General features: G+C 40.6%; 1 protein-coding gene across 1 annotated transcript in view; it reads right to left on the bottom strand.

Moving 5' to 3' along the window:
• lama2 (laminin, alpha 2) overlaps positions 1-27,402 on the bottom strand; it is a 285,101-nt gene that overhangs the window by 28,883 nt on the left and 228,816 nt on the right. Inside the window, exons 37-46 of the mRNA XM_060913573.1 lie at positions 25,883-26,093; positions 25,684-25,800; positions 17,433-17,596; positions 16,966-17,104; positions 16,062-16,164; positions 12,902-13,018; positions 11,658-11,840; positions 5,133-5,287; positions 3,003-3,146; positions 658-791 (exon numbers count right to left, since the gene is read on the bottom strand). Of these exons, the coding sequence (XP_060769556.1) occupies positions 658-791; positions 3,003-3,146; positions 5,133-5,287; positions 11,658-11,840; positions 12,902-13,018; positions 16,062-16,164; positions 16,966-17,104; positions 17,433-17,596; positions 25,684-25,800; positions 25,883-26,093 (1,467 nt within the window). The remainder of the gene's footprint in view (positions 1-657; positions 792-3,002; positions 3,147-5,132; positions 5,288-11,657; positions 11,841-12,901; positions 13,019-16,061; positions 16,165-16,965; positions 17,105-17,432; positions 17,597-25,683; positions 25,801-25,882; positions 26,094-27,402) is intronic.

Here is a 27,402-nt window from a genome sequence, read left to right as displayed (position 1 = left end):
ATTAAATGTCATTGAAATAACTTCTTAGTCTGTTGAGACATGGCCCGTTATAAATTTGCTGTTACCAGGCAATGACTAAGAACTGTATTATTAGGGTCGGTGTCTGTGTTGTAGCAGTGTACTAGCAGCTAGCTGTTAGCACTAGCTAATGTCAACAACATAGCTAGTATGTTACTGTAGCAATGTTTACGTTCAGTCATTTGGATGACTGTTAAAACCGTTCAGTCTCAAGTTTTTCCTTTACTGTATTTACTAGTTTACTGTAATTAGGATCCGGCAGCTATTTACACCGGATCCAGTGTAAATAGCTGCCGGAGCCGACGTCCGAGCTTGCCGGAGCTAGCGCGCTCGGGCAGGCTACTAGCTCCGGCAAGCTAGTAGCAGTAACATACTAGCTACTGTTGTTGACATTAGCTAGCTTGACCTTCAAAATGGCGGACACCGGGGCGTCACGTGACCCTGTGACGTCAGGTGAAAAACCTCAATACCTGTGATATAATATTCGTTTTTTCGCTTTTGCTTGTTTCTTACTGTTATCCCTCCATCACTTTAGGATTCTTGAAATCGATGTGTTCTTTTTACACAATATTGAGCCTAAAAACTGCTGTACATACCGTACTTTATGAGATGATAATGTGTGTGTGTGTGTGTGTGTACCGCGAGGCTTCGATTCGGTGCCAGTTTCCATCATTAATGGTGAGGTCGGGATACTCCACTCGGCCGACCCCTGACCCCACGTCCCACAGGAAGTTCACCTTGCCCTTCCTCATCTCGATTGCCAGGAAATCCACCTACACACACACACACACACACACACATGTGTAAACGCTCAACCAGTAGATGCAACACAAGACACGCACGTGTGTGTGTGTGTGTGTGTGTGTGTGTGTGTGTGTGTGTGTGTGTGTTTGAGATGTCTCAGGGGAAATCAGTGTGAAACAGCCTCAGTTTAAACTCCCGGCTAATTGCTGCTGCTGCCTCACTGCCCTGATCACACACCTTCTCGCGGGATGTGTGTGTGTGTGTGTGTGTGTGTGTGTGTGATTGTATTAGGTCCAAAGAAGCAGTAATAAGCTTTTATTGTTTCTCTCTTAACCGCAGGTAATGGCTGCTTATCTGTGGATTTGAAGTAATAAACACGATGTGCATTTTAATGTTTCCTCATTAAAGCAGTTGTGAGGAAACACACACACACACACACACACACACACACACACACACACACACACACACTCGTCCTGCACATGTTCGAGTGATAATCAGGTTTCTCTATTTCCAGTTGAGAGAGAAGGGCGGGGGGGGGAGGTGTATATAAATGAATATGTTTAATCGTTATTAATCATTACTGAACATCAATTGTTATTACTTTGGTTTTGTGTAGAAGGCGCAACACTAATGTTCTTTCTTTCTTTCTTTCTTTCTTTCTTTCTTTGAGTGGTTTGATGTTTGCGAGATCAGTGGTCACGAACGTGTAATTTGAAACCAATAAAAATAATCCGGGTTCGATATCTGAGCACACAGATTCGTAGTCTAAACCTTCGCCATCCTTAAATAATTTACATATCAGATGTGATTGGTTCAAAACCAGTTCTTGTGACATCACAACAAAGCTCATACATGGCCCCGCCCCACTCTCAAGCTCAACATCAAACCAGAAATAAACATCAAAGCATGTAGTTTTCGGCAGGGCTTTGAACCGTAATTTTTTTCCTATTGGTTCGTTCCGAACAGAAACGGAATTTTAACGTTTCCGGTTTTGGGTTCCACCATTAAATGGACGTTCCCGAACCGGTTAGAACAAAAAAATTTCGTTCCCGGAACGGTTAATTACGTTCCCTGTCAGCTGTTTAACAATTGGCTATAAAATGATGTCTCTGTCTCATCCAGCTTAAGCCAAATGTAGGCTAATTCTATTACAACCTTCATTAAATAAGACAAGAAATAATTCAAAACAATTATTATTTCAAATGTTGGCGATTTGGATTCTCAGTATGTCTTCCCATCTACACAAACAGAAAAAGTGCCAAAAATGAAAGATAATTCATTTAGTGTGTTACCAAAGGCTAGTCAGGCCCTATAGAGGGCTACCGCATGACGTCACCGCGCCGCGAGATTTTGTTAGGCGCCATATTGGAAGACCAAGTACACATCTATGCAAGTACATACATACATAAAACAAACTACACCTGAAATGTAGCCAGGGCCGGTTCTGCCCTAATCTGGACCCGGGTGCAACATCGCGCAACCCCCCCCCCCCCAAAAAAAAAAACACCAGTCTAAATCAGGACAACCATCACATAACTATAAACATTTTATATCAACTATTTTAACTAAATGGGCTATAATAAATAAGCCTGCAGGCAGCCACGGCGAGCTGCCTCAGAAAAGTAACCATTTGTCCTACCTTAAAACTCGTTTTGCATTTTCTGCCTCCTTTTTTGTATTTTCGACCCTCCGTTTATTTTCTTTCCTTTTCTGAAAACCCGATTTGTGTCCAGACATTTTGTTCTGCTACCAACGAACTAACTCGTCAGGTCTCGTCTCTCGAGCCCGCGATGATTCCCGTGGGAGGGGCAACAATTGATACATTTTTACAAACAGCCAATAGGGAGGTTGCAACGTTCAGGCTCTTCTTTGCTCAGAGACACTCAGTAATGGAGACGTGATAGTAGTCCACCCTCCCGCTCTCTCCATTCAGTCAGCGAACGTCACACAGGAAGTGAACCCCAGCGGGTCATAGAAACTTGCGCAGGAGAAGAATGACTTTTTTATTTGTAGGCTACAGAAACTTTGAGGAACGAAATAAAAACCGGTATTAACCGGTTACCATTATTTTTAATAAGCGTTTCTGTTCCGGAACATAAAAAATAATAAAGTTTCTGGTTTCGTTTCTGTTCCATGTGAAATAGAAAAAGTTCCCGGTTTTCGTTTTCGTTCCTTGAACCGGTTCAAAGCCCTGGTTTTCGGGTGTGTGAAGCTGATCCACGCGCTCCGTTACTCACGAATTTGGCCGAGCCGAGGTAGAAGAGCAGGTTATCCGCGGCGAGCGTCTTCACGTTCAGGATGATGGCGTTGTAGCGGCCTTTCTTAATAACCGGCCTGTAGGTGCGGATACAGTCTCCCCCGGACGACACGGACACTTTGATCTGGAGGTCAAAGGTCAGGGAGTTGTTAAAGGATTCTGTATAGTACTGAAGATACAGTAATCGAGACAAAAAGCCGAGGTCGGTCTCAGTAAATGTAACATGAGGAGATTCAACAGAGCCTGCTCTTCCTGATCACACCTTCAAATGGAATGAAAATGAATGAATTAATTTCAAAAACCAGGTCAAAGCATCCCGAAATTAATGTTAATCAGTTTAACAATTCAAACTGGTCTTGAGTCTGTTTCAGTTTAAAGGGAGAAAAAAAAAAACTTAACTCAGCTGAAAATGAGCCAAAATAAATTAAAGAAACATGGCCGGTTTGTGGTTCGTTTCATTAAAGTGGAACGATTCAATTATTCAGAGAAGTGCAGAAAAATTAAAACTGGAGAATAATTCAGAGACAGCAATAAAAGCAGTTGGATTCGTTTTCACATCAGGTTTTATTCAACCCCGATTCCAAAAATATTGGAATATTTTTGGGGGGATTTTTCAAATCGGGGTTGTATCAGTTTACAATAAAACTGCTTCTTACAGTTTTGGTTTTGTTAATTTGAATATCGCTGGAGGGGCGGCACGGTGGTGTAGTGGTTAGCGCTGTCGCCTCACAGCAAGAAGGTCCTGGGTTCGAGCCCTGTGGCTGGCGAGGGCCTTTCTGTGCGGAGTTTGCATGTTGTCCGCGTGGGTTTCCTCCGGGTGCTCCGGTTTCCCCCACAGCCCAAAGACATGCAGGTTAGGTTAACTGGTGACTCTAAATTGAGCGTAGGTGTGAATGTGAGTGTGAATGGTTGTCTGTGTCTATGTGTCAGCCCTGTGATGACCTGGCGACTTGTCCAGGGTGAACCCCGCCTTTCGCCCGTAGTCAGCTGGGATAGGCTCCAGCTCGCCTGCGACCCTGTAGAACAGGATAAAGCGGCTACAGATAATGGATGGATGGATGGATGGAATATCGCTTGTTCTCTGCAGCATGTACAGCTACTTTAGGTTAGCTAGTTTGAGCTGCACTTTGCCCCCAAGTGGTCTATTCTGGTACTGCATCGACAAGATCGTTTTCTTTTCCTGGAATGAATCTGTAAATTCACTTAAAGCTAGACGGTCTTTCAATTTCATAAAATCAGTGAAATTTAGTTCCGTCTGAAATGTGGCGATTGTGATATCTGTTTATTTCTGTAATATCTCACAAAATATCAGGCCATTCTGTGGCTGGGAAGTTATTTAATTTGAGCGGATTAAAGCAAATAATGTGCATGAAATCGCGCAGTCGAGCAGACAGAGGAAGTCCGTGTGTGTGCGCATGCGCAGGTTTACCACCTTCTTCTTCTTCTTTTGGGTTTTACAGCAGCTGGCATCCACAGTGTTGCATTACTGCCATCTACAGGTTTCCCTTTGAGCGTGCACTGACAGTTCCATCATTCTGTCGCTAAACGAACAGCTGATCAGAGCGCCCATATTTATTAGTTTGATCCTGCGTTTCCTTTCCTTCGTATAGAACATAACGTCTTTTCTTCTTCTCGCTTTCTTTCCGTTACTATACTGTAGTCGGTCTTTCATGTTTCATTCGCACACTCACGTCCTCCATTTTTCTCTCCTGTTTCAAATTTGTATCCCACAATGCCTTGCGCGAACGGGGAAAGCCCACCATGTGATGTGATGCATGAAGTAGTATCTTGTACCGGGTCATGGTGAAGCAGGAAAAAATAACGGAGAATTTCAGGCCATGTGGAGATAAATTCATTAATTGTTCTATGTTTTAAAAAAACGAATAAAATTGGAAGTCTCTGATTTGAATTCGGTCACTAAACAAAAATAATTGGGTGTCCGGAAAATTCTTTTTTTGACCTACGCTTGAAAAATCTGAAAGGCAGGCTCGCTTTAAAACCAAATTTAAATAATATAATATCATCAACACCAGAGTGTTCTAACTGTGAATTAATCATTGTTCCAATCACTGCATTGCAAAAAATAGCAGCGTGTGTGTTCAGGACTCACGGAATTGGCCTGTTTGCGAGCCTGATTAATGAGCTCTTTAATCTGAGAGATGTTTTTGCGCAGGTTGTCCTGTAGCTCCCGAATCGGCTTCAGCTTCTCCAACAAGCGCTCGGCTTCATCCTCCAGATCCTTCACTTTAGCACCGGCTGCATGGACTTTACACACACACACACAGGCAGGTAGATACGAAGAGCGAGGTGTCACCACGCATTTAAAACAGTCATAATGATTTTTCAAACAGCAAAGAATAAAGCGAGGACAGAAAGAATGAAAAGGAAAAAAAAATGAGACTGCGTTATGTTTTAAATAGCGTACTTAATGGATAAGTAAAGGACGACAGAAATACTGCTAAGCCTGCGCTCAGATGTTTACCGACTTTACAGATGACAATAAATCATGCCTGTTTTTACAGCAACAGTGCGAGAGATTACAGCTTTAGAAGTCAAAACATCCCAAATTCATGCATTATATCCAATATTTATCACAAGTTTATAAAACCGTGTTTAGGAATACTTATTTTAAAAATATTCGTTTTACAGTTTCAGGGACAGAGACACAAATCTTCACTTTTTAATAAGAAATACAGAGTTTAAACAGCGTAATTTCACGTCGTATTAACCCTTTGATGCAAAGCATATGCACACCCCTTCTAATGCACAACATGGGTCAGAAATGACCCGCATTCATTTTCCAGGTTATTTCATGCTGACTGAGTTTTTCTTTGCTCTATCTTTTGAAATCAATTTATTTTATGATTGAATATTCCAAGTATTATTTAAATATCTTGTTTTTAATTACCACAAATCATTAATTTAATTTTTTCTTTCCTACTTTATGAACAAAAATACTTTTTATATTACTACACATGGGTCATCCAAGTGTGATTTAAAATTAAATGTCTTAATACTATAATAATCATTTGTTTCAAGTAATTACTTTAGCAGTGAATGGGGCCAGTTATTTATTTATTAACTATGTCGTTAGCTAAGCCAACTACAATAAAATTAGCTAACTAAAGTAGAATATGTCAACAGCTCGGTAGCTAATAGTGATTACTTGTAACTTTCTGACAAGTAATCTACTCACTCTCAAGGTAACCTAAACATCATCAATTTTTTTCTAAGGTAATGTTCGAACAATTGAAAAACATTACTTGCATGTATGAGATGGGCAAAGGGCGCCGTGCTGAGCTGTGAAATGTCTGACACAAGCACAATTCACAGTTCCCACCAAACGCTGGAGTAAATGCATGCGGGCCGGTTCTGACCCATGTGTGTAAACTTGATGTAGAATTACAAAAGCTGTGCTTGTTCATAACTTAAGAAAGGAAAAATAAAAATGATGATTTGTGCTAAACAGAAACAAGATATTTACTGCATATTTGGAAAAGTAAATGACAAAATGAATTTATTTCAAAAGTAGATCATAGAAACACTCAGCCATACATGAAATAACCTGGAAAATGAATGCAGGTCGTTTTTGACCCATGTTGTGCATTAGAAGGGTAGTGATACAAAAAGGGTTTTTATTCAAAAAGTAAGAAAGGAAAAAATAAAATAAGGATGTATGACGATCAAAAACAAGTTAATTGAGGAACACCTTGAATACTGAATGATGGAATTAATTTATTGCAAAGATATAGAAGATAAAAACTCAGCCGGGTCACTTTTGACCCATGTTTTGCATCAAAGGGTTAAAATTAATTAGTAGCTTAAATAAATAATTTTAAAAATAATCTCACCCTGAAAAATTTGATACTTTTTGCCATAATTAAGATTTTTTTTTTAAATTTTCTATGATACAGCAAAAACATAGTCAGTCATTTTTCATAAATGGCGCCGTAATGTTCATTTTATAGAATATTTCACATTATAGAAATCTCAGAATTATTTTAATATTATTAAACATACAGTATTTCTTGACTTTTTTTTAAGTAAAAAATGAAATCATCTGCTACTTTAGAATACGATCATTTTACTTGGACACTATTTTAATACGGTTTAATCTGGGGATTTATTTTGAAAAATTTAATTTGCCGTAATCTGAGAAAGGTTTTTTTTTTAAATGTTCAAAAATAAATAAATAAATGAAGGAAACAAAATGAACATTTTACTTGATAAATTTACTTATAAGCAAAATAAGTACGTTTGTAATATTTTATAAACTTACACTTGAGGGAAAAAAAAAAGCAAAAAATGTACAACCCGGATTCCAAAAAAGTCGGGACAAAGTACAAATTGTAAATGAAAACGGAACGCAATGATGTGGAAGTTTCAAAATGCCATATTTTATTCAGAATAGAACATAGATGACATATCAAATGTTTAAACTGAGAAAATGTATCATTTAAAGAGAAAAATTAGGTGATTTTAAATTTCATGACAACAACACATCTCAAAAAAGTTGGGACAAGGCCATGTTTCCCACTGTGAGACATCCCCTTTTCTCTTTACAACAGTCTGTAAACGTCTGGGGACTGAGGAGACAAGTTGCTCAAGTTTAGGGAGAGGAATGTTAACCCATTCTTGTCTAATGTAGGATTCTAGTTGGTCTTTTTTGTCGTATCTTCCGTTTTATGATGCGCCAAATGTTTTCTATGGGTGAAAGATCTGGACTGCAGGCTGGCCAGTTCAGTACCCGGACCCTTCTTCTACGCAGCCATGATGCTGTAATTGATGCAGTATGTGGTTTGGCATTGTCATGTGGGAAAACGCAAGGTCTTCCCTGAAAGAGACGTCGTCTGGATGGGCGCACATGTTGCTCTAGAACCTGGATATACCTTTCAGCATTGATGGTGTCTTTCCAGATGTGTAAGCTGCCCATGCCACACGCACTAATGCAACCCCATACCATCAGAGATGCAGGCTTCTGAACTGAGCGCCGATAACAACTCGGGTCGTCCTTCTCCTCTTTAGTCCGAATGACACGGCGTCCCTGATTTCCATAAAGAACTTCACATTTTGATTCGTCTGACCACAGAACAGTTTTCCACTTTGCCACAGTCCATTTTAAATGAGCCTTGGCCCAGAGAAGACGTCTGCGCTTCTGGATCGTGTTTAGATACGGCTTCTTCTTTGAACTATAGAGTTTTAGCTGGCGACGGCGGATGGCATGGTGAATTGTGTTCACAGATAATGTTCTCTGGAAATATTCCTGAGCCCATTTTGTGATTTCCAATACAGAAGCATGCCTGTATGTGATGCAGTGCCGTCTAAGGGCCCGAAGATCACGGGCACCCAGTATGGTTTTCCGGCCTTGACCCTTACGCACAGAGATTCTTCCAGATTCTCTGAATCTTTTGATGATATTATGCACTGTATATGATGATATGTTCAAACTCTTTGCAATTTTACACTGTTGAACTCCTTTCTGATATTGCTCCACTATTTGTCGGCGCAGAATTAGGGGGATTGGTGATCCTCTTCCCGTCTTTACTTCTGAGAGCCGCTGCCACTCCAAGATGCTCTTTTTATACCCAGTCATGTTAATGACCTATTGCCAATTGACCTAATGAGTTGCAATTTGGTCCTCCAGCTGTTCCTTTTTTGTACCTTTAACTTTTCCAGCCTCTTATTGCCCCTGTCCCAACTTTTTTGAGATGTGTTGCTGTCATGAAATTTCAAAATGTCTCACTTTTGACATTTGATATGTTGTCTATGTTCTATTGTGAATACAATATCAGTTTTTGAGATTTGTAAATTATTGCATTCCGTTTTTATTTACAATTTGTACTTTGTCCCAACTTTTTTGGAATCGGGGTTGTACTGACAATTAGGGTTTTTTAAAATATATTTACGACAAAACTTACAGAAACAATCTGATAAGATTGTTTTAAACTTTTAGGGGGGGTTGTTGTTTTTTTTTTTTTACAGCTTTTAAGTTATCAAGTATAATTAATTTATTGCACTCGCGAACAAATCTGATCCTTACACGGAACATAAAAAGATCTATTTAGTTCTCAGCGTGATTCAGTTTCAGTATTTAGTTGCTTGTATAACTTCAACTTTATTCCAGTTTGTCCGTCATATTTAGTTTTACTGGATAATGTGTCACTTTTGCAGTGTAAAATCAGGTGCATCCAACATGCCTTGGACCTTCAGCTGATAATTTAAAGTGAAAAGAAGGCTTAGACCAAGGATTCAGGAAAGCAGTGAAGGACGTGGAGAAGGATGCAATAAAAAAAATAAAATAAAATAAAAAACAGCATTAGAAAGCAGGCTAAGTGTGTATTTATGATTAGCGTGCAAGTAGTTTTAGTGAAAGCGCACGTTAGCTGGAGCTCGAGAGGTTTCTGTCTGTTTTAATAAAGATATGGATTAAAATAAAGACAGGAAAGAGCGGCTCATTCAGCTGGAGCGATGTACATGCGTCAGCGTGGATGGCGGAAAGTGAAGGTGAAACATGCTGAAGCTGTCGGAGGAGGTATAGAAACTGGAAGACATACTTATCGCTGTTGATGTTTGTAATATAAAATGTGGGAGGAGAAAAAAAAGGATAAAAATATGATTGTAAGACACATTGAGACACTTGTAAATCACACAAGATCTAAAGAAGACAGGAGAGCAATCAAGGGAAGTTCTACAGAACGTACTGCGCTATTTTGTATAAAATATCAATGAAAGCTGAAGCAGCCTCATAGAGATTTTGAGCAAAACATGACACTCGAAATGAAAATGGATTAAATTCACTTCAAAACATTGTTCCGATTAGAAAATAATAATGTTCCTGGTTCCTTTAAAGCTAGACGGCCTTTCAATTTCATAAAATCAGTGAAATTTATGTAATGTGATGATTGTGATATCTGTTTATTTCTGTACGTAATATCGCACAAAATATCAGGCCATTCTGTGGCTGGGAAGTTATTTAATTTGAGCGGATTAAAGCAAACAACGTGCATGAAATTGCGCAGTCAAGCAGACAGAGGAAGTCCGTGTGTGTGCGCATGTGCAGGTTTACCACCTTCTTCTTCTTCTTCTTTTGGGTTTTACGGCAGCTGGCATCCACAGTGTCGCATTACTGCCATCTACAGGTTTCCCTTTGAGCGTGCACTGACAGTTCCATCATTCTGTCGCTAAACGAACAGCTGATCACACCGAGGTGCTCGCTGAGCGCCAATATTTATTAGTTTGGTCCTGCGTTTCCTTTCCTTCGTATAGAACATAACGTCTTTTCTTCTTGCTTTCTTTCCGTTACTATACTGTAGTCGGTCTTTCACGTTTCATTTGCACACTCACGCCCTCCATTTTTCTCTCCAGTTTCAAATTTGTATCCCACAATGCCTTGCGTGAACGGGGAAAGCCCACTACGTGATGTCACGCATGACGTAGTATCTTGAATTGGGTCATGGTGAAGCAGGAAAAAATAGCGCAGAATTTAAGGCCATGTGGAGATAAATATATTAATTATTCTATTTAAAAAAAATAAAAATACAATTGGAAGGCTGGGATTCGAATTCAGTCGCTTTCGGTCGCGAAACAAAAATAATTGTGTGTCGGGAAAATTCTTTTTTTGACCTACACTTGAAAAATCTGAAAGGCAGTACAGCTTTAAACGATGGACCAGTTTCTGTTCAGACAAAACATCTGTTCGGTATGGAATCAATTTTGTGCCAAAATGTTCATACAATACTTTTGAAATATCAAACAAAAACGACAAATCAAAATACAAAAAAAGTCAATTTTTTTAGACTGGCAAACAAATTATTCGTGTAATCGTGCAAAATATCAGTCTATTACTCTTCAGAAACCTTTTATTTTTGTTCCGCGGCTTTCTCGGTTTTGTTTGGCGTAATTTATTTTGGTTGCGATTCCAGCTTTCTCGTTTGCGCTCCCTGACTTTTTGCTTGCAGTTTTGGCACAAACTTGACGTGTGGGCGGGCTGTCCAGGAATGCATTCCCATTGGGTAACTTGTGTTTGACTGACAGCTACGCTCAGCCATTCCCTACTCGGATTCTGGCGGACTGTTTGACGAGTGAGCGATCCATTGACGGTAAACAATTCAACATCATAGTCGCCACTCGATCCTTGTTTACCGTCAATGGATCGGTCACTCGTCAAACAGTCCGCCAGAATCCGAGTAGGGAATGGCTGAGCGTAGCTGTCAGTCAAACACAAGTTACCCAATGGGAACGCATTCCTGGACAGCCCGCCCACACGTGAAGTTTGTGCCAAAACTGCAAGCAAAAAGTCAGGGAGCGCAAACGAGAAAGCTGGAATCGCAACCAAAATAAATTACGTCAAACAAAACCGAGAAAGACGCGGAACAAAAATAAAAGGTTTCTGAAGAGTAATAGACTGATATTTTGCACGATTACACGAATAATTTGTTTGCCAGTCTAAAAAAAGTAACTTTTTTTTCTTTTTTTGCATTTTGATTTGTCGTTCTTGTGTGATATTTCAAAAGTGTTGTATGAACATTTTGGCACAAAATTGATTCCATAGTTCGGAAGCTTAAATTTACAAGATACAGGAATTTTAACTGAGATTAACGTAATGGCTAAAAAAAAAAAAGAAAAAAGGACACACTGTTTTTCTCAGGGTCTTGGATGAGGTTGTTGGCTTTGTTGATGTCATCCTTCAGTTTACTGTAATTCCGATTCAGACCCATCAGGTTCTGGTTCATGTCTTTGAGCCGAGCCAGAACCTCACGCGCCGTGTCGTTCGCTTTGCCCGCTTTCTGCTTTGTGGCCTGGAGTTTAGCCGCCGTGTCTGACCAGAAAGATACAATAACACAATTATAAAAAAATTCTTCGTGAAAGAAATTAAGTTTTCCAAACTGCACTGAAGCGTAATCACCTGAAGATAAAGTTTTACAGAAATCTTACCTGGAATTTTAAAGTAAAAAAAGAAGGCTATTGTGAGCTTAATAACCTCCAAACACCTTTTACAGTAAACTTTACAGTGAAAAAGTAAAAGTGAATGTGGTTGGAGTGAGATTTAGACGAATGGATTAGGAATGTTCGCAGCCCGGGGGCTTCGATAAAGATTTTACAGTAAACTTTGCAATGAATTAAGAATCCACGAAGAATATTACAAATTTTAAATGTCAACTTTCTTTACAGTGAAAGCTTAAAAATTGAACAAAGTGCAGTCCTACAGATCTCACTGTAAATATTATTTAGCGTTTTTACTGTTTAGTCTACTATACAGTTTCTCTTTATGTTCTTAATTCAATGTAAGATTTACAGTAACAAAGCTACTAACTTTGCTAATCTCACCTCGAGTTCATAATATCCTTGTTTTTTACTTAAAAAATTGTTTTTTAGGTAAAAATAAAGGCATTTACAGTGACAATTAAAAACTTTACAGAGATATAGAGTACATATATCCCTGTAAACTGTATGTTAGTTATATTCCAATTTGCATAAATATTTTACACTAAAGTTTACAGTGAATTAAGAATATCCAGAGATATGTAATAAACTTTACAGTGAGCTAATACACTCCAGAAAGGTTTTACAGTAAACTTTACAGTTGAGAACCAAAAATGTGGCAAGTTAAATCATCTCTAAAATGTTTACGGTAAAACTGACTGTAAACTTTACACTGGATTAAAATCAACCAAACAGCAAACATTACGAATGTTGATGGGATTTAGATTCTAACCGATTTATGGAAACAGTAATGTTAGCATCTTAGAGATATCTTTAAAGTTCTGCAGTATATGTTAGATTTATAGTGAAACAAGTTCAGGCAAATAGGAAACAGTAATTAGGTGTAAATTTGGTAAACAGTGTTTAATTTTGAGATATATTTGTACACACACACACCATTGGGGATGGCTCGGAGCATTGCCAGGTTTTCGTTCAGGCCCTTCAGCAGGTCTTTGTTCTTGGCATCAGCGCCTTTGAGCCGTAGCTGCAGAACTCCCAAATTATTTCCATTCTCTAAAGAGACAAAACAAAACAAAAAAAGAAACAACTTGAAGTTTTCTTTGCTTGAGTCAGACAGGAGGAGGTGGACTGTCTGTTAGTGAAGATACTGAAGAACTATTTTGACATGAAACTTCGCAGGTGAAAACAAAAACACCAACAGGACATCAAGAAGAAGAAGAAGAAGAAGCCTTATACTAACATCAAGTAGCCAAGTTCAATTTTCACACTGACTTTCTGACACGGGTTAAAAAATAAGTAAAATTTACAGTTCTAAAATTCTAAAATTTCCAGTTACGCTTACAATTGTGTGAGAACTAAATTAGCCAGCTAGCCACGAGCTACTGTTGTAATTTTTCAAAATGGCAGCCTACAGGTAACTATGGCCGAATCCCATTTCACCCCTTGGACATACCCCTTGGCCCTTCCCCTCCATTTTGCGCGTTCACGTGAAGGGGTAGGGGTATCCCAATCCCAGTTAACGCGGAGGGGTAGGGGAAGGGGTAGGGCTTCTGTACCCCTCCAAACGGAGATTTTGCTGGAGCTGACTCCGAACGAAGGGGTTTGAGTGATTTCCCACAATGCCATGTGGATTTCAGCGAGATTTCATGCGGATTTCAGAAAGATGGCGGTTCCCGCGGCGAAAGATTGTCATAAATGTATTTTCTCCATTATTTACGTGTTTTAAGTTGTTATCCAGAGGAAACACGCCGCTTGATTCGCTTTCGAGCTGAGAATGAGCAGCGATTTCTGAAATCCAAGCTGCTGCTAAAAAGCTTTGGGAGTGAGTATTGTTTTCGGTTGCTTGACTGCGTACGTTTTGTTCTGTTATTCTCGCTTTTATTGTTTACATGAGTGTTCTTACACCTCATTCTGTCGGATGTGGTGCACGAAGCGCCAAAGATATCCCATTCAGTGGTGTTAGTTAACAAATCACACCCTGCCAGCAGAGATTTCTGGCTCTGACTGTAGCGGCTGATCGCAGCCAGTGACGCATTTGGTCGCGTTTTGCTAACGTAAACGCTGACGGAGGTACGCGATGACGTGTGCGATCGTTGAAGGGCTATCCCAATACGTAGGGGTTGAATTTCAAGCCCTATCCCTTGTAGCTCAGTTTCAAGGGGAAGGGCCAAGGGGAAGGGGGAGGGGAAGGGGGAGGGGTAGGGGTAGAAATTAGAATTGGGATTGGGCCTATAGCTCGCTATGTTAGCTAGCTAGCAATAAACTTTTGTCATAAATATAGACATGGGTTAAAAAAAAAAACACCTCTTGATTTGATAACTTGACCCAAACAACAATTAACACCGATATTTCTTTTTCTATCGTAAGTTAAGGTTCTTGTAGCGCGCTAGTTAGCAATAACATCCTACAGTCGCTAAGTTAGCGTTGAAATGAGTGTGGGGAAAAAAAAGAAGTTCGACGTACATCTTAAGCACATTTCTTATCTTACATTTTGACGAGTTTGAATTCTTATTTATCGAAAAGTGCTTTTAATGCACATTTCCGCCTCACAAGCTAATTCCACTTACGATGCTAACTTCTTAGCAAAAGAAGCTGCCACAAGAGATTATTGCTAGCTAGCTAGAGATTCCTGATAAAAGAAACAATCAGAATTATACAACAGTTAGTTATCTAACGTTTTACGAGCGCTGATATTTCATGGTCACAGCACTGGGACGTTTCACCATGTGTGTCATGTTCAACGTAAAAGTCCTCTTCCTACTTCGAAACTGTTATTACAGTAGAGTTAGCGATGTCAGCTATCAGTGATACGTTTCAGGAATATAACTTTCAGTTTAAAGTATGAACACTACGGCAGAGCAATAGGACCAGGGTTTTATATTTTATTTGGAAACTTCTGAGAAAAAAACTCAGAATTTTTGAAATTAAAGTAAAAATTTTCAAGGAAAAAAGTCAAAAGTTTCGAGAAAAATGTCGAAATTTTAGAGAGAAAAAAAGTCAGAACTTTCGAGAAATAAAGCCAAAATTTTCGAAAAAAAAAGTCGAAATTTTTGAGAAAAAAAAAGTCAGAAATCTGTAGAAGGCGGGCTTCCATACGGAAGTGACACTCACTCGCGGCCGGTAGACATGAATGGCTGAGACCAGAGCCATGGAATTCAGAGTTGTGACAACCGGGGTACAGGAAGTCGGTTGGTGATGGGAAGGCTATTGCATTGTCAATGTCCGACTGATTTCGCCTCCTGAAAAGACCAAGTTCACGACACCGCCTCTTCAAAGTCCGGATAGAAATCACAATATTGTGATTCTGTGCCAAGACTGCAAGGATCTCTTTGTTATTAAACCCAATCCCGAAATAACATTTGATTAAGTCGTCCATTTCAGCAGCACTAAACACAGTAGTAGTTTAGTAGTAGTCTCCGTCAGCTCTGAATGACCTGGTACTTCCTGGTAGCCTAAATTTGTGACTTTTTTCTCGAAAATTTCGACTTTTTTCTCAAAATTTCCGACTTTTTTTCCGCAAAAATTTCGACTTTTTTTTCCTCAAAATTTTCGATTTTTTTCTCGAAAATTTTGACTTTTTTTCTCAAAAGTTTTGAGATTGTTTCTCGAAATTTTTGACTTTTTTCTTGAAATTTCTGACTTTAATCTCGAAAATTCTGAGCGTCTTTTCTCAGAAATTTAAAAAAATATATGTATTTCTTAGTGGAACTATCGCTCTTCCGTAGAACACTCATCAAATAAAGATGAAAAAGAAGAACGGACCCAGTTTTTTCTTCTGAAAGCACCTGCAACAAGAATATACAAGTCAACGTGAGCGAGCGAGCTAGCTAGCCGGCATGCTACGGTATAAAACGAGTGTAGCTTCTTCAGGAACGATTTCCACAAGCGGAGCAAACAAACCGTGTCTGAAATCTCACTTATTCAATATTAATGTCTTGTTTATGGAACTATATAAATCTATAAACTCAACATGACACTGTTGTACTGAATTTCAGCGACAGCTCATATTCGGTACCAGCGTGATATCGCTTGCTTATTTAATTTCCAGATCGTTCCATGTTTTGTGGAACAGGAAGTTTTATTTTTTCTTTTTTACCTTTCACAACGTTCTCGAGGTTCTTAGCCTCGTTCCAGAGGCGCTGGCTTTTCTGCACCGAGCCCTTCGCCTCATCTTTCAGAGCGCCCTTTGGTCCCGTGGCCTTTACAGAGGGAAAACAGAGCTCATTGCACCCTTGCGCACACACACACACACACATATAAAAAAAGGAAAAAAATGCTGCATAAATAGACTCAGGTAATTTAATTTTTACACAGAATGATGGTCTGTGAATAAAAACCCACTCGGCTGCTTCACATTAACATTCAGCTTGTTTAGCATATTCATTTTGTTTTGGTGCAATTGCAGTTTCATCCCCCCCACACACACACACACACACGCTCATTCCTCCTTTTCTATATTGCGTTCAGAGAGTTGCTCGGTTTCAGATTTTTATGAGCCGCAGAACAGACGAGGAAAAGAGAGAGGGAATAAATTTCATCTCTTTCGAGCACAGGGTGTGCATTACTGCTTGATTATGTACTGAAGCAATTCCCTTTCTCCTCCATTTGCCTTCGTTCCTTTAGCGTGTGTGTGTTTGCAGGTAAATGTGTCAGAATTTTAAATGTTTCTTCAGGAACCAGGTTCCCTCTGGTACCGTACTTGCATGTGGACCAGGAACTACTGGAGGCGGAGCCTATGATACAGAACTTTGATTGGTTGAAAATGATAAAAGCTCCTACAGAACAATTTAAAAGCCCATGTTTAGCTACATGCTGTATGATCCAGAACCATGTTGATGGAAAATAAACCAGAACCTCGAGTCCTGTTGGTTCCTTTTTTGGTTCTTGGTTTTGAATGTAGAGTGGAACTGTGGACAGGGAAGAGCATGGAGTACTGAGACACGTGTGTGTGTGTGTGTGTGTGTGTGTGTGTGTGTGTGTGTGTGTGTGTGTGTGTGTACCAGCTGCACAGCCTCCGTAGCCGTAGCCTTCGCTTGCTTGGCTGCTTTATCCGCCTCTTCAATGTAGTTCTTGATGTTGCTGTAGGCGTTGAATGCGGCCGTGGCATTGAAGGAGAGGTTCTTAGCCTCAGCCAGGATGCTACACACACACACACTTTCTATATCACATACACTACTTGTCACACAGTATATATTGGCTTTTGAAATACAGTGAAGAAACTTAAAACAGAATGAATCAAACTGAATCGCTTGGAATTGAGTCATATTCAATGGAAATGAATCAAATTCACAAACACATACACTGAAGTTCTTTGAAATAAAGTATGACACACACACACTCTCTCTACATTAATACACACCTTTCATCACACTGTGTATACTGGCATAATTAGCTTTGAATCAATTTGAATCACTTTGAATTGAACTGAATCATATGAATCATCTCTCTCTCTCTCACACACACACACCTGTCCAGTATGGCGGCAGAGTGGTTGAGCTTTGAGGCGTGGTTCTCGGCTCTGAGCAGGAGTTCTGGTAGCGTGTCGTCCTCTACGACTCGAGCCAATCGGGACACTTTGTAGTCGAGCTGATGTTCAAGGGGCCCGAGCTCGCGGTCCATCTCCTCCAACTCCTACAGGATCACACGATAAACATTACATATTATAAAACTTTAGAAAACACGTCATCATTAACTCTGAGTGTTTGGGCAAATCAAGTGGTAAAAGTTTTATATTTTAAGGCAGTGAACAACTTGTGCTGGGTAGAAATTGAGTTGAACATGTAACCGAGAGTTATCAAATATCAGAGCCGATCAGGTTACAGTACGCAAATTATCACCATGCAACACCTTTTTACAACCCCGATTCCAAAAATGTCAGGACAAAGTACAAATTGTAAATAAAAATGGAATGCAATGATGTGGAAGTTTCAAAAGTCCATATTTTATTCAGAATCGAACATAGATGACATATCAAATGTTTAAACTGAGAAAATGTATCATTTAAAGAGAAAAATTAGGTGATTTTAAATTTCATGACAACAACACATCTCAAAAAAGTTGGGACAAGGCCATGTTTCCCACTGTGAGACATCCCCTTTTCTCTTTACAACAGTCTGTAAACGTCTGGGGACTGAGGAGACAAGTTGCTCAAGTTTAGGGATAGGAATGTTAACCCATTCTTGTCTAATGTAGGATTCTAGTTGGTCTTTTTTGTCGTATCTTCCGTTTTATGATGCGCCAAATGTTTTCTATGGGTGAAAGATCTGGACTGCAGGCTGGCCAGTTCAGTACCCGGACCCTTCTTCTACGCAGCCATGATGCTGTAATTGATGCAGTATGTGGTTTGGCATTGTCATGTTGGAAAATGCAAGGTCTTCCCTGAAAGAGACGTCGTCTGGATGGGAGCATATGTTGCTCTAGAACCTGGATATACCTTTCAGCATTGATGGTGTCTTTCCAGATGTGTAAGCTGCCCATGCCACACGCACTAATGCAACCCCATACCATCAGAGATGCAGGCTTCTGAACTGAGCGCCGATAACAACTCGGGTCGTCCTTCTCCTCTTTAGTCCGAATGACATGGTATCCCTGATTTCCATAAAGAACTTCAAATTTTGATTCGTCTGACCACAGAACAGTTTTCCACTTTGCCACAGTCCATTTTAAATGAGCCTTGGCCCAGAGAAGACGTCTGCGCTTCTGGATCGTGTTTAGATACGGCTTCTTCTTTGAACTATAGAGTTTTAGCTGGCAACGGCGGATGGCACGGTGAATTGTGTTCACAGATAATGTTCTCTGGAAATATTCCTGAGCCCATTTTGTGATTTCCAATACAGAAGCATGTCTGTATGTGATGCAGTGCCGTCTAAGGGCCCGAAGATCACGGGCACCCGGTATGGTTTTCCGGCCTTGACCCTTACGCACAGAGATTCTTCCAGATTCTCTGAATCTTTTGATGATATTATGCACTGTAGATGATGATATGTTCAAACTCTTTGCAGTTTTACACTGTCGAACTCCTTTCTGATATTGCTCCACGATTTGTCGGCGCAGAATTAGGGGGATTGGTGATCCTCTTCCCATCTTTACTTCTGAGAGCCGCTGCCACTCCAAGATGCTCTTTTTATACCCAGTCATGTTAATGACCTATTGCCAATTGACCTAATGAGTTGCAATTTGGTCCTCCAGCTGTTCCTTTTTTGCACCTTTAACTTTTCCAGCCTCTTATTGCCCCTGTCCCAACTTTTTTGAGATGTGTTGCTGTCATGAAATTTCAAATGAGCCAATATTTGGCATGAAATTTCAAAATGTCTCACTTTCGACATTTGATATGTTGTCTATGTTCTATTGTGAATACAATATCAGTTTTTGAGATTTGTAAATTATTGCGTTCCGTTTTTATTTACAATTTGTACTTTGTCCCAACTTTTTTGGAATCGGGCTTGAAGAAAATGCAAAATGGAAAAAAAAAAACCTCCCACCAACAGAAAAACAGACTGCAGGGTGAGGTCACGTGACGTCGAAAACCAATCAAATCGCCCCTTTCACTTTAGATAAAGACTTGTGGAAGAAGCATGCCTGTGGAGGGGAATCCTGCAAAGCCTGTGTTTGTGATTGTTAGGATATTCAGCGAACAGAAGCGTAAAATCTTTGACAGGTGTGTCGAAATTCAAAAGGGGGAAAACTTTGCACAGTTCTACTCAAGATGCCGTGAGCTTGGTACCCTGCGATGTGTGAACTTGGACAACAACTCTGTGGAGGTGGGTTTGATTTATATATTTCACTGATTGATGTGAGGGGCAAACAAAAAATCATTCGAAGTATTTAACCATCAGAAGTAGCTACTCCTGGTCAAATCTGTTTTTCTGTGCATTGTACCGTAGATGTTCAATTGACTGTAATTCAATCGTTTGTTTAGCCCCTCTGTTTACTGGTTTGCCTGATAAAAGACGTACAGCCAGAGCTAGCCCTGCTGACAAAGACAATACATGACACAAATTTACTGTAGGCCTACTGGGTTTATTCCCTTGTTCATTTTTTCTGGGTCGCATCCCTCTTGAGCAGGGCTGCCGACTGTTATGGTACGTAGTGAGCGTGAGACACGTGTATGACTGCCCTCTCACGCCCTCACACAACACACCTCCTGTTTCTCATGCAAAAAAATCTGCTCTTATGGCGTATTCACACCTACGTTGTTTGGTCCGGACCAAACGAACCAAATTTCCCTTGGTCCGGACCTTCTGGGTTGGTCTGAATACAAACCACCGAACTCTGGTCCGGACCAAACAAGCGGACCGAGACCGAGCTGCAAGGTCGGACTTGGTCCGGACCAAAGGAACCCTGGTGCGGACCTTTTGGAGGTGCGAAAGCAGACCGGACCTAATCCGACAGTTTTGCTTTTTTGTACCTCGGGAGCTTCCGTCGTTTGTCGAGCATTATGGGAAACAGAGTCTTGACACTCCACCGCAAAGCGCAAACACTGTTTCGGTTGTCAAGGGAACCTTACAACAGTCGTTCAGTCATTCAGACCAGTGGTAGGCTAGACTACAGAGTACAAAAAATGAGTAGGGGGCAAACGTGGGCCGAGGAAGAAACGCGCACCCTTGTGGATATACAGTGGTGCTTGAAAGTTTGTGAACCCTTTAGAATTTTCTATATTTCTGCATAAATATGACCTAAAACATCATCAGATTTTCACACAAATCCTAAAAGTAGATAAAGAGAACCCAGTTAAACAAATGAGACAAAAATATTATACTTGGTCATTTATTTATTGAGGAAAATGATCCAATATTACATATCTGTGAGTGGCAAAAGTATGTGAACCTTTGCTTTCAGTATCTGGTGTGACCCCCTTGTGCAGCAGTAACTACAACTAAATGGTTCCGGTAACTGTTGATCAGTCCTGCACACCGGCTTGGAGGAATTTTAGCCCGTTCCTCCGTACAGAACAGCTTCAACTCTGGGATGTTGGTGGGTTTCCTCACATGAACTGCTCGCTTTGGATCCTTCCACAACGTTTCGATTGGATTAAGGTCAGGACTTTGACTTGGCCATTCCAAAACATTAACTTTATTCTTCTTTAACCATTCTTTGGTAGAACGACTTGTATGCTTAGGGTCATTGTCTTGCTGCATGACCCACATTCTCTTGAGATTCAGTTCATGGACAGATGTCCTGACATTTTCCTTTAGAATTCACTGGTATAATTTAGAATTCATTGTTCCATCAATGATGGCAAGCCGTCCTGGCCCAGATGCAGCAAAACAGGCCCAAACCATGATACTACCACCACCATGTTTCACAGATGGGATAAGGTTCTTATGCTGGAATGCAGTGTTTTCCTTTCTCCAAACATAATGCTTCTCATTTAAACCAAAAAGTTCTATTTTGGTCTCATCCGTCCACAAAACATTTTTCCAATAGCCTTCTGGCTTGTGCATGTGGTCTTTAGCAAACTGCAGACGAGCAGCAATGTTCTTTTTGGAGAGCAGTGGCTTTCTCCTTGCAACCCTGCACACCATTGTTGTTCAGTGTTCTCCTGATGGTGGACTCATGAACATTAACATTAGTCAATGTGAGAGAGGCCTTCAGTTGCTTAGAAGTTACCCTGGGGTCCTTTGTGACCTCGCCGACTATTACACGCCTTGCTCTTGGAGTGATCTTTGTTGGTCGACCACTCCTGGGGAGGGTAACAATGGTCTTGAATTTCCTCCATTTGTACACAATCTGTCTGACTGTGGATTGGTGGAGTCCAAACTCTTTAGAGATGGTTTTGTAACCTTTTCCAGCCTGATGAGCATCAACAACGCTTTTTCTGAGGTCCTCAGAAATCTCCTTTGTTTGTGCCATGATACACTTCCACAAACATGTGTTGTGAAGATCAGACTTTGATAGATCCCTGTTCTTTAAATAAAACAGGGTGCCCACTCACACCTGATTGTCATACCATTGATTGAAAACACCTGACTCGAATTTCACCTTCAAATTAACTGCTAATCTGAGAGGTTCACATACTTTTGCCACTCACAGATATGTAATATTGGATAATTTTCCTCAATAAATAAATGACCAAGTATAATATTTTTGTCTCATTTGTTTAACTGGGTTCTCTTTATCTACTTTTAGGACTTTTGTGAAAATCTGATGATGTTTTCGGTCATATTTATGTAGAAATATAGAAAATTCTAAAGGGTTCACAAACTTTCAAGCACCACTGTATGGGCAGATGTCCACATATCTGAGCTTTTGGAGAGAACACACAAAAATGCCGACGTGTTTGCTGTATTCCGTGAGAAAATGAAGGAGAAGGGGTTCACACGCTCCCCAGAACAATGTCGGCTAAAAGTGAAGAAACTCCGTCAGACCTACATTAAAATCAGGGACATTCTTTCAAAAAGTGGCGGCACTAGCGACTTGCGTGAAGAGCCAGAACTGTCACAACATGATGTGCGCTCATCAGCGCTATCCTCCGTGAATACTTTTGAACTTAACGCTTTGTGCGCGTGTCGTCTCTGACCAATAGCTGAACGACCTCAGGGCGCGTGGCTTTGTTGACAGATTTTGGTCCGCTTACTAAAATGTACAGTGTGAAAGCGAACCGCACCAAAATGAAAAAATAAAAAAAGCATTTGGTTCGGACCAAAGCAAGTGAACTATCGAACTATCCTGGTCTGAATACACCCTTACTCTCGCCCGATTCACCTAACTGCACGCTGATGAATATTCATCTCGGTTAAACTGATCGCGGAGTTTTAGTCACATAGGCTACCGTCCGCATATCCGGTGAAACAGCGCGATCTTGTCGTTCTAACACTATTAGTCACCCGTTGCTGTGATAAACTGTTTTCGTGACAGAAAAAAGAGTTTGAATGTACCGTAGGCCTGGTGAAATGTGTGTGGTGAAAGTTACAGGCTTCACATGCTGTAAATGCTACGAATACAACATCCATATCTTTCAGGGTGAAAAATTCTGCCGAGAGACGGCATTCTGACTCGTCAGGCACAGTTGTTTGAGTTCCCCTCGGGGGCTCGTTTACACAAATAAAAGGAAAAAATGAAGACTGTTGTTTGAGACTTTTATTTTCAATTATCCTTAATGCATATGTGACGCCTCACCGAATCCAGGGACGCATGTCGGCCGAAACGAATCCGAGATAATCGCAAAAGAAGCATTTTTTTTCGAAATTTGTGATTTTCGTTTTTTTCCATAATGTGCAAGTTGAGATCTTGAAGAATGCAATCAGTATTTCAGATAATAGATTGTTTTGTTGGAAAAGCATACATTTTTTGTTGCAAATTGTCTCGTTTTTGTCAGGACTGTAGCCTGCTGGGGGGTGTGGGTAAATTACCATATGGGCCATTCACATGATGATTTAAGTCTTTTTTTTTTTGCCAATCAGCTGTATGATACGAGCTGAGCTCGTGGCTACTTAGGTGGTGTTTACATTAGACTGTATCCATCTCATTTTCGTTGCGGATGCACTGTCCGTGCACATTAAAACGCCGGGAAACGACTCCACAGGCGGAACAACTTGAATCCACCAGGGCCCACGTATTCAACCCAGTTCGTATCTGATCCGGTGCTGTGTAAACATTGAGGAACGAGGAAACGCAGTGCTGAGCTCTAGCTGACGTCGTCATTGGACAACGTTACTGTGACATCCACCTTCCTGATTCGCTGGCGTTGGGATCACACACACAGCGGCTCAGTCCCGAATCACTGCTCGTGCGCTTCACTCGCGCACTCTGTGAGCTGCGCAGGGCCGGAGTGCGCACCCTCCAGAGGGCACTCGCTGTTCAGGGCGGAGTGATTTGGAGCGCAGGAGGAAGCGCTGAGCCGCACTGAGGTTTATTTACACATTTCAACTTATTTACCTCCTTCAGGCGCTTAAACTCAGTGAGAGCATGAACATCACAGCCAGGTGTGTTTATCTGCTGGAGAAGGTGTTCGCTTGCCATCCTTCCACTTGCAAGTGGTGAGTGACTTGCGCATGCCCGATATGCACTGGGATCATGTAACGTGCCGTCTAATTGGTCATGTGATTAGCGTATCCGTGTATTGGCGTTGCTGTGTGCACGCGAATCGTGTATTAGCGTTGCTGTGTGCACGCGAATCGTTTTAAAAACGTTAATCTGATGATCCGCTGATACGGTCTAATGTAAACCCCACCTTAGCTGCATACAGGCGTGTGATTTCACTATGGAATGAGGAAGCTAAACAGAGCACAGAGGAGCTGAAACACCGCGAAGCAAACAGACACACAGTAGTTACATCGGCGATAACCATTTCTAGCAAAAAAAAAAACAACCAAAAGGAAGTGTTCTAGGACTACATATTCCATCGGAGGCATTGGTGTGTGCAAGGCGCCGTTTCTCTTTCTGATGGGGTGAGTTTATTAATCTAAGGCTGTGTGGTTATTTTTGCATGTAACGGAGAGTGTTGTGGTTTGGTTACATGAAACTAGCGTTGTATCATCATCATCGTGCTATCTTTCTTTCTTACGGTGTGAGTAATTTTCCAACCACAAAACGTTAAAGTATACTTTAGGACTTATTTTTGTACTTCATAATTGTGTTGGGCATACTTTGCATGGAAGGAAAATTGACGTGGTGATCTTTGTTTACATGAAAGTAGCATCGTGCTAGCTCGTAGGGGGTAGGGCTTTCCTTAATATCATGCAAATGAGCACCATTATGTGCCCGCCCTACACCCAGAGTAGCTGAGATGGAAAACTTTGAGGGCGATTTTCTCCCTTTTCTGTTTTAAGAAGTATACACTTTCAAAAGGCCACACATTCTTCAAATATTGTCAGATCTCCACATGGAAGGCATCATTGGAAAGCTTAGAAACTGTACTTTCTGAATCTGTCAATAACTCAAAATGCCCCCGCGCCGACATGTGCCCCTGGATTCCGTTATCTGACACATACTGTATGGGTGGAAATAAGATAAGCTATTAAAAGAGCCATATGAAATGTGTAACAATGATGTATTGTCTTTGTTTTGTTACCATCAGAGCATTTTTTTTAATTTTATTTTTATTTCGCTCACTCGCTTCATATTTTTCCTGAAAAAAATCCGAGAACCAACTAATTAAATTGGTGTGGCCTAAGCATTTAGGACACAAAATGTTCCTCAAGTTTGTGATCAATTTATTTTATTTTTTAAAATAAAAATTATGCCCAAGATGTTTAAAATTATTTTTTAAATCTGATTTTTTTTTAAATTGATAAAAAATAAATAGCAATATAAAATATAATATAAATTATACAATATAAAAAACGAAATATTTGTAAAAATCTGAACGACAATATGAAAAAAAAACAACTTTAAATAACCTGAAATAAATATCCAGAACGAATGAGCAAGGAAAGATCCAAAAGGTCAGAAAAAAAGTTGAAAATTATTATTTTAAAAAATAAATAAATAAAATTACAAACATTTATTTGGATTATTTCATACTTTTAATTAATTTGATGGATTTTATGACTGAAAAATTAAATCTGGTTTATCAGGAAAAAACAAACAAAACAGAAAAAAACATACATTTGCTAACAAGTAGCATTTTTAATTTCTTTAATAATAATAATAATAATAATAATAATCTACTCAACTAATTAAGTAATACAACATAATTAACCTGAAGCATCATTAGGGGTTAGGCGTTAGAGGCTGGGTCATGGTTAGGGTTTAAGTGTGTGTGTGTGTGTGTTGACCTCTATGCCGCTGTTGATGTTGTCCGAGAGAGCGTTAGCTTCATTCAGTATCTTCTCTCCATCCTCCAGGATTCCCTCCGTCTCCTTCTTCTTTTTATTGCTTTCATTCCTTTTTCTCTGTCAATGAAAGAGTGTGTGCTTTGATGAGTGCTCATTACACTGCGAGTGTGTGTGTGTGTGTGTGTGTGTGTGTGTGTACCTGCAGCTCCTCTAGTCTGCGCAGGTTGTCACTATTCAGTGTTCGAGTGCGTCCCGTGTTGCTCTGAGCCTTGTCCAGCAGCTCCTGAGCTCCGCGCAGTTTGTCGCCGTGGTCTCGCAGTTTGGCATCGACTTCCTGCTGCAGCTCCTCGGAGACGCGGTGAGGAGCCACGAAGCTGCGCTGGACCTTCATCAGGAGATCCTGAGCAGCCCTGCGGCGTGACGTTCTGTTATTAATCACTGACCATCAGTACGACACTCACACAGACACAGCTGCAGGAGGCAATTAATCACATCATCAACTCGTTAATACGCTGCTTTAAAGAAACACTGAGTGTAAAGTTTATGTGACTCACACACACACACACACACACACACACACACACACGCGCGCGCGCTCAGGTAATGATATTCATCTGAAATGAAAGCCTTTAAAGGTCCCATGGCATGAAATTTTCACTTTCTGAGGTTTTTTAACGTTAAAATGAGTTCCTCTGACCTTCTTAAGTCACCCCAGTGGCTAGAAATTTCATAATGTGTAAACCAAACTATGCCCAATATTTGAGAATGGCGCGTCAAAACGGCGCGTTGATAAACTCTTCCCTTTACTACGTCAGCAAGGGAGATGATCCCCACGCCCCCCTCTGGATTCCCACCCACTGTATGGATTGCCCCGCCCAGCTCAAAAGTTGCCACCAAACATGGAAATTGCGCTGTACATGGATGTGACAACACAGAAAGGAGTCTGTTTTTACTGCCGACGGGAGAGCCCCTGAAGACGCAGTGGCTTCATTTTATTTACTCCAATAATACGCCGTCGAGTCTACCTAAGACGGTGTATGTTTGTCGGAAGCATTTTCCTGAGGAATGTTTCCACAACTTGGGACAGTACAGGGCAGGTTTTGCACATCAACTGTCACTGAAGCCTGGGTCCGTACCAAGCATCCCTGCCGCATCAGCCACAAACACCGAACAAGTAAGTGTAGAACTGTTAAGTCGTTTTGCCGTGTTTTAAAATCGGTGCCATGTTAGCCTAGCAATGGCTACATTAGCTGTGCAGCTAACCGCTTCCTGCAGTTAGCCAGGTACTCTGCGCTACCTCTGTTATAATAGCCAATCAAAACAGTTTTTACAAAGACACCCACATTCTTTTTTTTAAGTCACTCGTTCATTTTATTTGTTTGTTTGTTCAGTAAAAACCCAAACATTTGTTGAATTTATTTTATTTCCTCGCGTCGCACCTTAATGACGTCAGCGCGCGGTATTTTTCCCTTCGCGGTTTGTTCCTTCTCTCTCGCCATAGTAAGACACCCACATCCGCTTGTTCTGACCCACTGGAGGTAGCGTCACAGTGCTGTTAGCCAATCAGAGGTAATACGTTTACATGTCATGAATATTAACGATAAGACCCGCCCCCACCCTCTACCCTTCCCCGCCTCCTGCTTCTCATTAGCAAAACAACGCACTGGGAAAAGCGCTGAAATGGGGCTTTCTCCCAGGAGGCTATATCTATGTGCCGAG

Source organism: Neoarius graeffei, chromosome 2, assembly GCF_027579695.1.
Source record: "Neoarius graeffei isolate fNeoGra1 chromosome 2, fNeoGra1.pri, whole genome shotgun sequence".
NCBI lineage: Eukaryota > Metazoa > Chordata > Actinopteri > Siluriformes > Ariidae > Neoarius > Neoarius graeffei.
This window is presented reverse-complemented; position numbering and strand designations above follow the sequence as displayed.